At 44.7% G+C, this 13576-nt stretch overlaps 1 protein-coding gene across 3 annotated transcripts in view; it reads right to left on the reverse strand.

Annotated features, from left to right (window-relative positions):
• Positions 1-13509, reverse strand: part of srebf1 (sterol regulatory element binding transcription factor 1) — a 15336-nt gene extending 1827 nt beyond the window's left edge. The window contains exons 1-19 of one of the 3 annotated variants that reach the window (XM_046029042.1): positions 13120-13509; positions 10220-10849; positions 8234-8409; positions 7985-8122; positions 7523-7741; positions 7238-7352; positions 6841-6998; positions 6478-6688; positions 6185-6369; positions 5709-5970; positions 5334-5500; positions 4840-5008; positions 4642-4750; positions 4250-4359; positions 3255-3387; positions 2921-3086; positions 1713-1925; positions 939-1050; positions 494-594 (exon numbers count right to left, since the gene is read on the reverse strand). In XM_046029042.1, coding sequence (XP_045884998.1) covers positions 494-594; positions 939-1050; positions 1713-1925; positions 2921-3086; positions 3255-3387; positions 4250-4359; positions 4642-4750; positions 4840-5008; positions 5334-5500; positions 5709-5970; positions 6185-6369; positions 6478-6688; positions 6841-6998; positions 7238-7352; positions 7523-7741; positions 7985-8122; positions 8234-8409; positions 10220-10849; positions 13120-13231 — 3486 coding nt within the window. In that variant the 5' untranslated portion in view covers positions 13232-13509. Of the gene's footprint in view, positions 1-194; positions 595-938; positions 1051-1712; positions 1926-2920; positions 3087-3254; positions 3388-4249; positions 4360-4641; positions 4751-4839; positions 5009-5333; positions 5501-5708; positions 5971-6184; positions 6370-6477; positions 6689-6840; positions 6999-7237; positions 7353-7522; positions 7742-7984; positions 8123-8233; positions 8410-10219; positions 10888-13119 lie in introns of those variants that run through there. The other 2 variants (XM_046029051.1, XM_046029037.1) reach the window with 2 other exon arrangements.
• Positions 13510-13576: the final 67 nt, after the last annotated feature.

Below are 13576 nucleotides of genomic sequence, written 5' to 3' on the forward strand. Positions count from 1 at the left end.
GGTGGCTCCTCTCTGTGGTCAAACTGTGGCACTGCAATGCATTCTCACAGCGGGAGATTCAGCTCGGTTAGAGAGCAAAATGCTTCATATATTCTGTTAATAATCCACAGAAACAAGAGTGACAAGAAGTGCCTCCTACTGTGAGGTTGGGGTGGTGGGAGGAACAATCCATGAAGAAAATCTTGACAGCTTGATATGAATCTGTATAATTTATTAAATCTGTTCAATAGCTGCGCGCTAAATTGAGACAGTATGGTTGTGTGTCTGTGGGGACATGTTTCTTTTCTGTATCTGTGTGTTTTTGTATGTCAGAGATGTTTCTTATATACAATGTCCATGCTTGTCTCTCGCGCTCCCCGCCCCCCCTTTCTCTCTAGCTGTTGGTGACAGTGGTACCACTGCCCAGCTTGATGATCATTTGCTGGCAGTCGTGGAGGGTCCTCTTGTCTCCCAGCTTCTCCAGGGTGCGGGCTGCGTCCGCCAGCATGCCCACCCTTTGGCCGGGAGCCGACAGAAAGGAGGGAGGAAGGTAACGGCACGCCAGCATCACGGCCTCCGCCTGCTCTCGCTGGCCTGGCCGCGTCTCGCACTCTTCTGCGGGCAAAAAAAACACATACAATGTTGTTACCATGGTGTTTCGGGTGAGCTTTTCGATGTCATCAGCTACCAGCAGCCAATCAGACTTTTGCAGCTCCTTGTTTTATTACTAATGGAATTTAGTGTAGTAAACAATTATTTATCAAAATAGACAAGAAGTTGATTAGAGCCACTGATTACAGCAATTAAGTGTCTCTCAGCTTACTACAACTTTTATTTAAAAAAAAGTTGTGGAGAGCTGCAACCAACCAACTTTTATTTGAATAGCAAGAAAACACAAATCTAAAATTGGATACTCGGAGAATAGCAGCATCCACAGTTGAGGTTTATTTAACACCTACCTGTCTTGGCTCCGGGCGTAGCTCTTCGTCGCAGCGAGCGATCCAGCAGCTGATGTGTGCGGGTGGGACTGGCCCCTGCCATCAGCCTGGCTGTAGCTTCATGAAGGAACAACTGGAAAGAGATTGAGGGAAAAAGAGATGAGAGGAGGAGGAGGAGGAGAGCATGTGATGATGACTCATACTGAGTGTTTAGCTCTACCTCAGAGAGACTTTGAATCTTTGTGAACAGTGCTGCTAAACACTTGCCTCAGGTGTGTGTGCGCATATGTTGCAACACTCCCCAGTTAATTTCCATGGAGAATTGTACTATGCACTGCCTGCAAATATGTGTATATGCTACATGCTTTTCCTAATGCATTGCCATTTTGTATCTGAATCCTTCTTTGGATTTGTCATTCCAGGTATGTGCAGCATGTAAGAATCTGTCATGATGCCTGTGCGTTCCTCTTCTACTTGTCGGGTTATTAGGATTTTTTTTTTAAAAGGCACGTTTTGATGAGCAGCAGTTTTAAGTGCCTGACACATACAATACAAATACAATACAAATCTGTCTGTCAGCCGAGTATTCATGTTTGGATGTCTGCTTGTGTGCTTGATTTAGAGGAAATAAAGTTTAATAACAGTCTAAATGAAATAAAAAGTGTGATTGTATTTTAACAAATTAATGAATCCCCCAAATTGCTCACTAATTATAAGTCTAACTGTCCATTTATAAGTCCTAGCATGAGATAATTGACTAAAATGGACAGGTGAAACATAGTGTCCGATACGTACTCTTCGCATTGCAGGCCTGAAGCTGTGCGCCAGCTTGCGAAGAGAGCTTAGATCCTGCTGAAAGCCTTGGAGCTCCGGTGGGGAGGCCTGGTGGACCCCCGTGGGGCCACTGGTACCTACCAACCCTGACCACGCAGGACCGGCCCCCTGCTGCAGACGCCACACATTGGTCCTCATCACCAACAGGAGGTCACACAAGAGCAGCTGGACAACCTAGAGAGGGGTGGACGAGATTACGACTGAGGTGGGATGCATTTCACCGCCAGAGCAGTCACTGGCGCCACAAGCTGCAGAAAGGACACCACGTGTCTCTGTTTTAGATCTAAATTTAAGGGACATGCTTATAAAGAAAATGTGTTTCTAATACAACTGTTGATACACTTAGAGCAAAGCAATATGGAGGAAAACCTCTGACAAAAGGTGTGAAGACAGCATGTTTTGGTTCGGAAAAAGTGTCCTGTTAAAACTTCTACAGTACAGTAACAGTATTATAATGGTAAGTCAAACTATAGCTGCCATTCTGAAATATTTCTGAAAGAAATATGATTTTGTTATTGCTTTGTAATGCTAAATCATTTTTATTTCTAAAAAAAAAACCTTGTATGCTGACAATGATAGCAGATGAGTAATACACAAAGATATTGCCCCACTACTAACAGAGTTTTGCTTCAAGTTGAAGGACATAACGCCCCCTTCCCCCCCACCCCACCCCACCTCGCTGTGTGTGTGTTCTGCCGTTAATGGCCCAGCTCTGTGTTGCACTGCAGGTACATTGCACTCCACTGAGACACACATGCAATGCAACTACAATGCACCACAGCTCTGGACGGAGACGTGCACACGCTGTGAGCTACCTATCCACCAGCATCACCATCTGCTGAACGCCAGAGGGTAGGACATCGCGGTATCACAGAGAGGAGTTGCTGCAGGGGATTCGCTGTCAGTGGTAAAGTGCGTGGCCCTTTATTGTGAAAAGAATGTTGTGTGTGTGCACCCTCAAGTGATTATGTAATTGATTATGTATGCAATTTTCTGTGTTTATAATTTTCCCACATGCGTGGGCACATCTGTCACTGTGTGCATTTATGTGTATGTTATTTTTTTTATAATTTTAATGCAGATGCTGTCGCTCTCACAAAATCCTCCCTCACAGGAATAATAAAAATCAACTTGATTCTCCAAGTGGTCGTATCTTTGTGTGTGTGTACCTTGTCTAAACTGGAGCTGTGGCAGTGTGGTCCTAGGTTGAGGCTGTCTCGGAGCAGGGAGCTGGCCTTGTCGCTGTAGCTCAGACTCAACTGGCAGTTTTCTGGCTTGGACAGCAGAGCCCTCACCGCCCTGAATGTGTTCAGACACGAATTGGGCAGAAGACTCCTGACAGAGCGAGGGGGGAAAGAGTCAGAGGACAGAGGTTAAAGTTGTGGAAATGTGTGTGTGTGTGTGTGTGTGTGTGTGTGTGTGTGTGTGTGTAGAAAAAAGTTGTGCAACACACTCTTAAGGCTGGCTGGAGAAGTTCCATTGTGTGTATATGGTCCAACTTACTCTGCGTTCTGCAGACTGCGGGGCAAGTGCTCCACAGTAGGATACAGTCTCTCCGCCGCAGCGTCATCTCCTTGGAGCCAGTTGATGATCACCACAGCAACAGAGGACCACCACTTGGAGTGGGGGTCGCAGCCTGGAAGTCGGAAAAGCAGTCAGTGGTGAGACACCCGCACACAAACAAACAAGCAAATATTTCCCCCTCTGCACACTTTTACATTTACATGCATGACAGTGCACACACACACACACATACACTCCACAGAGAGAGACAGCTGCTGTCTGTATTTTGACCTCTGAATCACTCTGTTTCTCCCCTCTGGCACAGTCACAACATGCTGAGAGAAAGCAGCCATTTTGACGACTCCCTCATGATGGAAAACCTCTCCATTTAATATTGGGTAGCGCGCACACACACACACACACACACACTTCTCAAACTGTGTGAGCAACCTGAGGCTCTGCCAAGAAAAGTCTCCCATTAAAATCTGTGCACAGACTTCCGTCCCTCCCACCTCTCAAGGTGATCACCGAATTGACAGTGCTGAAGATAGATGAAGCAATCTAGTGAAGGCCTCCCTTTCACCTAGCCCCCTTTCGCTCAGATCACTGATCAGTGAGGACAAAGGAAAGGTGGTGGGAGGGTGGAAGTCAACCCACTGACAATCAGGCTACTTGACCTCGATAGCGGGGAAATGAACTTAATCTTGCTGCTTCTTATTTTGCGAAGACACTATGGAAATCGAAGTTGGGGCAGGCGAAGGAAAGATGCGGGAATAGCAAATGTATTTTAGAGAAGACAAGTAGCGATGAAGTAAGGAGCCAAAAATCAACACTTGAATGTGTTGATGTACTCAAGCAACAGATGTAGTCTCAGTCACTGAGTGATAGGCTGCCACAGTTTAAGAAGCTGATTTTGGGCTGGGATTCAAAAACTGCTGGCATTAGTTGGCACTAATGTTTTTTGAACAAGCTCGGAGTTAACAGAAATGACTTACCAGTCACAGTAGCCATGTTGGAACCAATAGCAAAGGACTGGGAGGTGGCACCAGCCGCATCTGATGCACTAATCAACAGTTGGAGGTACTCCAGGGCGTCTGCATACTCCCTGAGGAGAGACACACACTGAAGGGTTATTTTGTTGCCACATGAGCATAAAATGAGAGTAAGTCTATTACTGCCAAAGGATTAATTATTTCAGCTTAGGTTTTTTTTTTTTTTTTGTCAATTAAGTTATCCTTACTGTTGCTGTTACCCTTGTCTGCTTTTATTTATACAAAGAATGTAAAAATACATCAAATAAAAGTAAACCAACACAGAAATTCCAATAAAAGATATAAATGGTAAATAAATTGCACAGTGATTTGGAAGTATGTTTTTGTTTTCTCACCCCTCGCCCTGGCTGGGGCTTTTCTCTTCATGAGGCTGGGCCACACAATATAGAGCCTTCTCCAGGAGGTGTTCTCTGAATGCCTGGGTCACCTGGGCCAGGGGATCCACTGTAAAAGTTCCAACAAACCATGAACATGAGAAATTCAACTGCCTAAGTAAAAAGTAGTAGTGTGAACTATATTTTGTCTGCACTGACCAGTATTGCCAGCCTGGCTGTAGATGCTTTCTCTAGGTGTGCTGCGAATAGCCCAATCCCCATCCACAAAGAAGCGGTGACCTAGTGGGTGACAGAGCCACTGCATTGCTGGAGGCACACTGCCACTGGATGACAGGCACGCCTGGCGGGCACTGCTCAGGAATACACGCTATCAGGAGGAAAGAAAGTACTCAGTTAAGTCCTTCCCTCTAATTTCTTATAAAAGTGGACTGCGGACAGCTTATAGTTTACTAATGATGTTTGGGTTCAGTGTAGTAGCTCATTTCAACAACCATTAATGACTCAGTTTATGTTAATTAAACATGGAAAACAAATGAACCAAAAATCAACTCAAAACTGCTTGCTGTTTAAGTGCATACCACTTGAACTCTAAACAACCAACAGCATCCAAGAAAATACAAATAAATTAAATTAAATATTATACATTATAAATCACTGAGCAAGATTTGCCTGTGTAAACTAAAGGGACTTACAGAGGTAAAATGCAGGATCCTTGGCAGGCTGGCTTTGACCCGTAGAGCTGCAGAGACGTAGACCTCAGCCAGAGAGGCTACGGGCAGGCAGGAGCCAGCACACTCTGCCAGGTTCACGGCACTCAGAGCCATGTGCACTGCTGACAGGTGGCTACCATTCAGCTTACCTGTATGCACAGGTTGAAGACAAAAACAAATTTTTTTTTTTTGACAGTGATACAATAATCAGGACAAGAAATCACATAAAAGTAATAATTACTTAAGCTGAATGGTTTTGCAACCTTAGTCTAAACCTTTTATTGGCACTGAATCAAAATAAGTTGCTCTTTAATCACCTGAGATAAGCTTCAATTTAGTTTTTCCCCACCAACCAACCTGTCATGTGTAGCTGGTGCAGGCGGTGGTAAACCAGGGCGGCGTCACGGCTGCTTTTGCAGGCGTCCTCCTGCAGGGGGCGATCAGATCGCAGCCCTCCAGCCCTGGCAGCCAGCCAGCGGCCCACCCAGAGGCGCTGGAGACAGAATCTTAGCAGGGACCAGAGTGCAGCGCAGGCCAGGTCCAACTGGGAGGTGGGTAAAGGACGACCGAGAGCCTTTAAACAGGTCCACAGGTTCTGACTGGCCTGGGCAAAATCTCCCTGAAGAGGGAGAAAAGAGATCAGAGATGATAAGGAAGAACAGATAAAAAGGTGACCCAGAGCAAGTCAGTTAAGACAGGAAAATAACAAAGGTAACTTCTGAGGGGTATAGCGACATAGATCTCTCTTTTGGAATGTGGTGTTGCTTTTAAAAAGGATCAAATGTCTCCATGAGGATCATTATAATTCATCGATATCAAGCAAAACAACATACTCTAGCTAGGTCCAGGTCAGCCTGCTTGCGGTGCCTCCAGAACAAGACAGAGGATCCAGAATGTGGTCTGGTTACAGGCTCTCCATACACCAACAGTCGGATGAGAACCCCAGAAACCAGAATACCGTTCAGTAGCCACACCAGTATGGTTGGCAGCATCCAGTCCATCCAGCCCCACGAGTCCGCTGCAGAAAACACAACTTATTTGAATTGAAGGGTAAACATTTTGTAGTCATAATTTTGAATATAACGCATGAAATCAGAGCTTTTTTTATAATTTGAGCACCCTGTACCTGCAATATCCACACCCAGGATGCTCCTTCCCGCATGATGGGAGGCTCCAGGGCTTCCGGGTGAACTGCTGCCAGATGAGCAGAGCAGGGCTGCCAGAGGGTTGAGGGAGAGGAAGAGGAAGGTGAAGCCGCACAATGCCATGCGGGAACGGTCCAACATGCCGGCAGCTCTACCTCCTGCTGCCGAACTGTCTACAATGCCCACATTCGGCTGCAGAGTAGAAGAGAGACCAGAGAGATGCCTTTGTGTTAGCAAAACTCAATGTGACAAGTTGAACGTGGACAGTACCTCCATTCTTTACTCTGCTGATGAAGTGCAGCGGTGATTGATTTAGTTCAGCAGTTTTAATGAGAGCTGCATACCTTGGTGTCCTCCACCATCGGACTGTCAGGCTCCGTGTCACTGCCACAGTGTGAGAAAGAGGTGGGGGAGCCCACATCGGAGGCTGGCGGGGTGGGCAGCTCATTCTTCACATCAGCCTGTCCATCCACCTCCATGGCAACCAGGTCCTTGAGAGACTCTGAAGTAGGAGGGTTAGAGGGTCAATCAGTGTCGAAAAAACGTAAAGGCATCTTCGGCCTTCAATTCCACTTAGAGGCTGTAGAAGACCATTTTCACTTTTGTCATTTGAGGATAATAGTAGCTATCAATAGACCTCATCACAGAAAGGTCAACTGAATTACCTACTTAAAGGAACTGAAATAAACTGCAGAGAAGCTGTTATGGAATAAAGAGGAGGGAAAGGTTTTAAGCACGTACTGTTTTTCTGGGCTGCCATTTTCAGAGCCATGTTCTCCTGCTTGAGTTTCTGGTTGGCCTGCTGCAGGTAACGGATGTAGTCGATGGCTTTCCTCAGCACTGCAGACTTGTTGAGCTGTGAGAGAGTAAAAGCACAAACAATAATATAATTAGCGTCTTCTGCCTTTTCTCAATGTTGCTGATAGCCAGGTCTCACAAAAAGCACACACTCTTAGAATCTATCAGCACTTCATTTTTCTACGACATGGGGAGACTGCAATGAAGTCAAGAGATACTCTTTCCTACCTTGGCCTCAGTGCCGGCCACCAGATCTTTGAGCTCGATGATTTTGTCATTAATAGAGGAGCGGTAGCGCTTCTCGATGGCGTTATGTGCTGTGCGCTTCTCGCCTTTGTGCGGCAGCCCAGTGGTCTTGCTACTGATGGCGATGCGGTTGATGGGTAGCTTCTCAGCGTCCACCATGACAGGCACCGTGGTCAGGATGGTGCCGCCGCCCATGAAGGCCTGAGGAGGTAAATAAGGTGGCACAGGAGAAGAAAGTATTTAACAGCATCTGACAGCAGTGATTCTAATGGTACTTCTATCTTACAGATTCAATTTAATTCAAATTATTGATTTGATCACCGTAGTTGTGATGCTCCGGATATCAGTGACAGTTAAATATCTAAAGTGTAAACTCAGCTGCAATGCCTTGGCAACAAAGCACATTGTACGCTCTCATTATTGAGTTGGACATGATGTGCCTACCTGCAGTGAAGCGCTCTGTACGGAGGTGGTGTTGGCCAGGGATGTGGGAGAGGCCACAGTTGTGACAATGCAGGGGTCATGCTTCAGAGTGGTCAGCAGCAGAGAATCGGCCTTGATGAACTGGGGCTGCAGCAACACCTGAGAAGACACAATATACAGGAAATATATACAGTTTAGTTTTTTTAATTCCAAAATAGACAAACAAACAGTACACAGAATTTATTTTGGGTGCCAGTGTAACGCACTTACAGGTACTTGCTGTACGTGGGGTGCAATGGCTTGAACTGGCGGGCTTGCTGACGTAGTCAGGAGAGGAGAAGTGGTAGTCAGCCCTTGGATCTGAGTCTGAATGGTCACTGGCTGAACACTTTGAGGTGAGGACGACAAGCTGGTAGCGGGTTGGCTTACACTGCCGGGACTGCCAGCTGGTAAAATAGTTATGACAAGGATTCCTTTCAGCCTTAATTCAAGCTTGTTTAAAGGTTATGACATATCCATCACCTCATTACTTTTGAAACTACAACTACATTTTTTGCAACTGAACAACAAAATGCCAACAAACAAGTTCAACAGGAAAATTTACAGAGCATGAAGTAATTGCTTTCATTTAAGTATTGCAGAGTTGATTTAGTTTTCCATGCAGACAAAACAATATCCCTGTTTCCATTATACATTGTTGATTGGGGGTGTGACGAGATTTTGCGAGATTGAACTGTGACGATATTTCCCATCAGGTAAAAAGCTGTCTCGCGAGACTCACGCAAATTACATTTTTCACACGCTGTCAAGCCACACATTCATTTTCTCACGCAGTGAAATACAAATGTAGTATAACTGATAAGATAGACTCACAGAGCGAATCAACTCCACCCAGCTGATTGACACCGCCGTACTCCCTGAGAGTAATCAGCCGGACCCGCTTGTGTTATGGTCCGGTGTACAGCTGTAATGAGTGGTAAGGAATAGCTGATAGAGTTTTGAAACATAAACATCTGAAAACTGAAGCGCAACCTTGCTCTGTTTGGAACTGGGAGCTGCACTTTATCTGAGTTGGCGAAGTTAACGTGTGTGGATGTGTGGTGAGATTTCTGCCTGATCAAAAGTGTTTCAGTTACTTTCTGTTTCACATGCAACATGCAGTCCCAAACTGCGTCGGTCAAACCGTCTGAAGGGGAAAACGTTACTTCCAGCGGATTAATAACGTAATGCACAGCAGAGTAAAGGGCAGGTAGAATTCTCATTAAATGATGACGTTAATCTGGTAATATTGTGACTTTTTCTGGACACGTCAGAGAACACAGATATGTGGTAGAGATTCTGAATGTGCAAAAAGATGTTACTTCACCAAGCAAAGACAAAGAGGAGGGAAAAATCATGACTCAGCAGGGATGATATTACAGGAGAAAAGTTGTTCTACAGGAGAAATATATCCAAAAGCAACACAGAATGACTGAGAGCTGAACTGACTTAGATTCTGTTGTAGTTAGTGAGTTTGAATCTCACCTGCAACCTGAATTTGCCCCCCCCCCCTTGCTTGATAGCGTGTTTTTGCATTTTCATGTAGACAGAGATTTTTTTTTAAATGAAGGAGGAAAAACTCTGTTTATAAAAATACCTGTGTCCATGTGGACTAGGCCTTAGGTTAGACAGAGAACAACTCTGATACGCAGCCAAAACACTGGTGTGGACGGAGATTGTATTGGTTTTAAAACTCTGTTTCTAAACTAAAATGGAGCAGTAGTAGAAGGGGCCTAATGCTGTGGACTCCTGTGCCATTCTGAATAACCCAGGAGTTGTCACTTTGTATCTCAAGAGTCAATGAAACAGCAATGCATGCAGGAAAACATCTTATACAAGTATTGTTGAGAAAGATTGTTACAGTCTAATCACTGAAGAATTAACACCGATGATGGTACCAGTTTAAGAAACTGGCCATTTAAAACTTCTTTTTTATACATCTGCAGCTTTCGGAGAGATAAATATGACTTGAAGTCTTTTCTAAATTTTAGACAATTCAAAAGAAAAATAACAAAATTATCAAATGCCTATTTCTGGTTAAAACCTGCTAATGAAGGTTGTTAAAAAATACACGGAAAAAATAAGATAAAAGCAGCAGGAAACTGACTCAGGGACGTTCTTTAGAGAAGAAGACAGGATACATTTGTGGATATATGATTGATCCAGTTAGAGACAAAGAAAATAGGGCCGCAATAACCTACATCAAAGAGTGCTTACCTGTGAAGCTGTTTTGGCTGCTGAAGTTGGTCCGGATCTTTTGGGACTGAGCCTGGGCTTGAAGTTGTGTCTGCGGCTGCAGCTGTGGCTGGGTCTGGGGTTGGGGCTTCTGCTGGGGCTGAGGCTGGGGTGGAGTCTGGGGTGCAGGCGGAGTCTGGGGTGCAGGTGAGGCGAAGAGGGCCTGGGGCATGGAGCTGAAAGCTGAGTTCGGTCCTGGTGAGCCATGCGGTGAAGCTGCCTGGGCTGGAGCAGACTGGCTGAGAATGGGTTGGGGCTGCTCCACCTGGGGCTGTCTGAGGCTCGGAGCCAGCTGCAGGGACGTTGGATGCTGCCTCTGGGTGCAGTTGGCCACCTGGGCCAGGGGGGACTTCTGGAAAGTGGGAGGCTGGAAGGCCTTGTCTGGGGTGGAGGAACTACGGGTGATGGGAGGGCCCAGGAGTGCATCCAGGTGGGGACTACTGCTAAGGATTGAGGAGGAAGGTGGAGGTACGGTAGTGGCGGCTGGGGGGGCAGTCGGGGTGATGGACTGGGTCAAACCAGGAAGCTCTTGGGTGGGAGGAGGCCCTGTGTATGGGTTATCAAAAAGTCCTCCAAACTCCATGTCCTGGCTGTTGATGAGCTGTAGCATGTCTGAAAATGGAGAGAAATCCGAACCACCATCACCGCTACTGATCACGTAGAAAAACACAAGAATCAAGTACAGTTCTGAATTGAAGACCTGAGCATTTGTTAAGGAACAATGTGTTCAGTTTGGCTCATTGATTACTGAAAACAACTTCTCAGTAACAAACCCACATGCACAGTGTTTATGATATAACAGATCAGAGAGGGGACTCAAAAGAACGTTACAGAATACAAGGATCAAGGTAATTTTATACAACACAAGGTTCAACAAAATTTAAGTTTGTAACAGATTATTAAAGTTAGATCAGTAGGGGTTAACAAATAAATAAAATAAATAAATATAGGCCTATACAGTTATTTATATCCATATACACAGAAATAATTCTGCAGTGCAACCATAGAGAGTGCAGTGCATTTTCTAAATTTGCATCTGGGAGAATGTAAATCACATTAACAGGATAGTGATGATAATATGGCAATAACCATTGTGTATAAAATAACTTCATGCAAGGAGGAAGTACTGTACATCTAACAAAGCTTTTACTGCAGTGTGGGATAAGAACACACACATTTTACCACCAGAACCAGTGTAAAACATTCAAAATACAAATAAACATTTGCATTTAGTTTAGTTAGATTTATGACAAATGTCTGTTAGGACGGTTTAAAACTCTGTTTCATCAGATCTTGGTTTTTTATTTATACTTAAAAAAAAAAAGAAAGACATGAACTAGAACCAGGATTGACTAATATCCAAAATTGGATTTGCGTTCAAAGTGCATTATTACATACACTGTAAAAACACACAAAATACACATATAGTGTACTTTCTTCATGTATTGTTCCTCAATCAAAGTGCAGCCAGGCTATTTATAGTAGTCCTGCAGCTGTGGGCCAAAGTACTGTAAGGGACCAGCAAAAATTTGGCCCCAAGTACAGTGAAAAACATACGAAAGAGTCATGAAACTAACTTGGTAATGGTCTTGCAGCTACTGACTCATGGGTTCCCATTAGCATAAGAGATCTAAAATGTCTTTAATTTCATAGGAACTGGTGTGGCTGAGTGGGCGACGCTTTTAATATCTGTTCTAGAAATATATTTTATAATTTTAACCTCACCAGGAATATACCGCAAATAATAAAACGCACGTATGTTGTGAAAGGAGTGAAACGCAGCTCCCTGTATTTGTAATCCAGTGTTTTGTATGAGGTGATCGCTCTTGACCAATCAGAGCGCGTCTCAGAGACTTGCTATGCCGATCAGCTCAAGACAAGAGAGAGGGAGCGCTGTCTGTGCGCGAGGTTACCATCGAGCAACACCGCCGAGGGTTACTGTCGGTCAAGTTTAGGAAGTGGGCGAGAGCGGCTGCAGGATAGGCATTACTGACTGCAGTTTACCACAGTGGTGCTTGTCTTAAATACACGGAATATTATCATAAAACATATTAGCTATTACTGGGGAATCTCTAAGGAAACACAACATAATACATCACTGATATATGCCTGATTATGTCATGTTTTCTCTGCTCTGCATCCCTAACATTACATCAAACGAGTGATGAGAAAGTGACACATATATAAACAGCTGAATCCCTACGCCAGTATTTAGACATGCACAAACGTTATGCAAACGTAAACAAAAATATGGGAGGGGAGACGACATTTGTCAATATGTCACATCTTTATTATAGTGTTTTAATTTCTGGACAGCAATGTATATCTTTATTTATTTGAACTGCTCGGTGTTGAGGAGCTGTGAACCCTACGAGGAGGAATGAACGGCAGTAACCCCTGTCTGCTGGGGGCGGGGCGCACTCACGACCACTTAGCAGCACGCTAGCTTGACCTATTCGCTTAGCTAACCCGCTCTAATAATCGATTTGTCTTACTGTACAGTAAGATTCGGGCAGTGAGTTTTGATCATGCAAGAAACAACGCTGTAATCGCATAACGATACTATTATCGCCTCAGCTAAGCTCTAAATTATACTAGCCAAGTGATTAACGTTAGCTACGTTAGTCTAGCTGATGAAGGCTGATGAAAGCTAATACGATGCAAGCTACAACGTTTCAGTAGGTCACTTGTAAATTAGTTATTTATGTTGGTATAAATGGAGGTTTTTAGTCCAAACATCAGATGTAAAATACAGGAGGCAGGTCAAGCTGATAAGTGAAACACACATGACATGCAGGAGGTAACGTTTGCGTTAAGTTGCGAGCAGTGTTGTTAGTTAACGTTAAGCAAACGTTGCCAGCCACTGTTTTGTATTTTCTTACCGTCGATGTCGCTTAAGAGGGCCGTGTCGATGTCGCTGGGGTCATTGAGCGACAGTGTTGGATCCAGGTTATCCAACGAAGCATCGTCAAACGACAAGTTAACGTCATTCATCTTCGTCTCCTGTGTCTGGCTTAATGTGGAGCTGACTGGCTATCGAACCGCTCGGAAGGAAGAAAATCGGACACTTATTACGTCGCCTACATTTGCCAAAAGCGTCCGATCCCAAGTTACCTGAAACACGCGCAGAGTGAGCTGCAACTTTTTTTGACGTGCCAACTAACTCTTCACTCCTACCCCCATGACTGTCGGGGAAACTTGTCAAACCAAAGCCAAACACTGAAGCTCATTCAGTACTAACGTGCTGGCGGCGTCTGCCGTACGAACCCACCCATCCGGCGGTGATTGACAGGCGGGCCCGACAATCACTGGCTTTTAACTGGATTCCCACGTCCCTCT

Source organism: Micropterus dolomieu, linkage group LG02, assembly GCF_021292245.1.
Source record: "Micropterus dolomieu isolate WLL.071019.BEF.003 ecotype Adirondacks linkage group LG02, ASM2129224v1, whole genome shotgun sequence".
NCBI classification, from domain to species: domain Eukaryota; kingdom Metazoa; phylum Chordata; class Actinopteri; order Centrarchiformes; family Centrarchidae; genus Micropterus; species Micropterus dolomieu.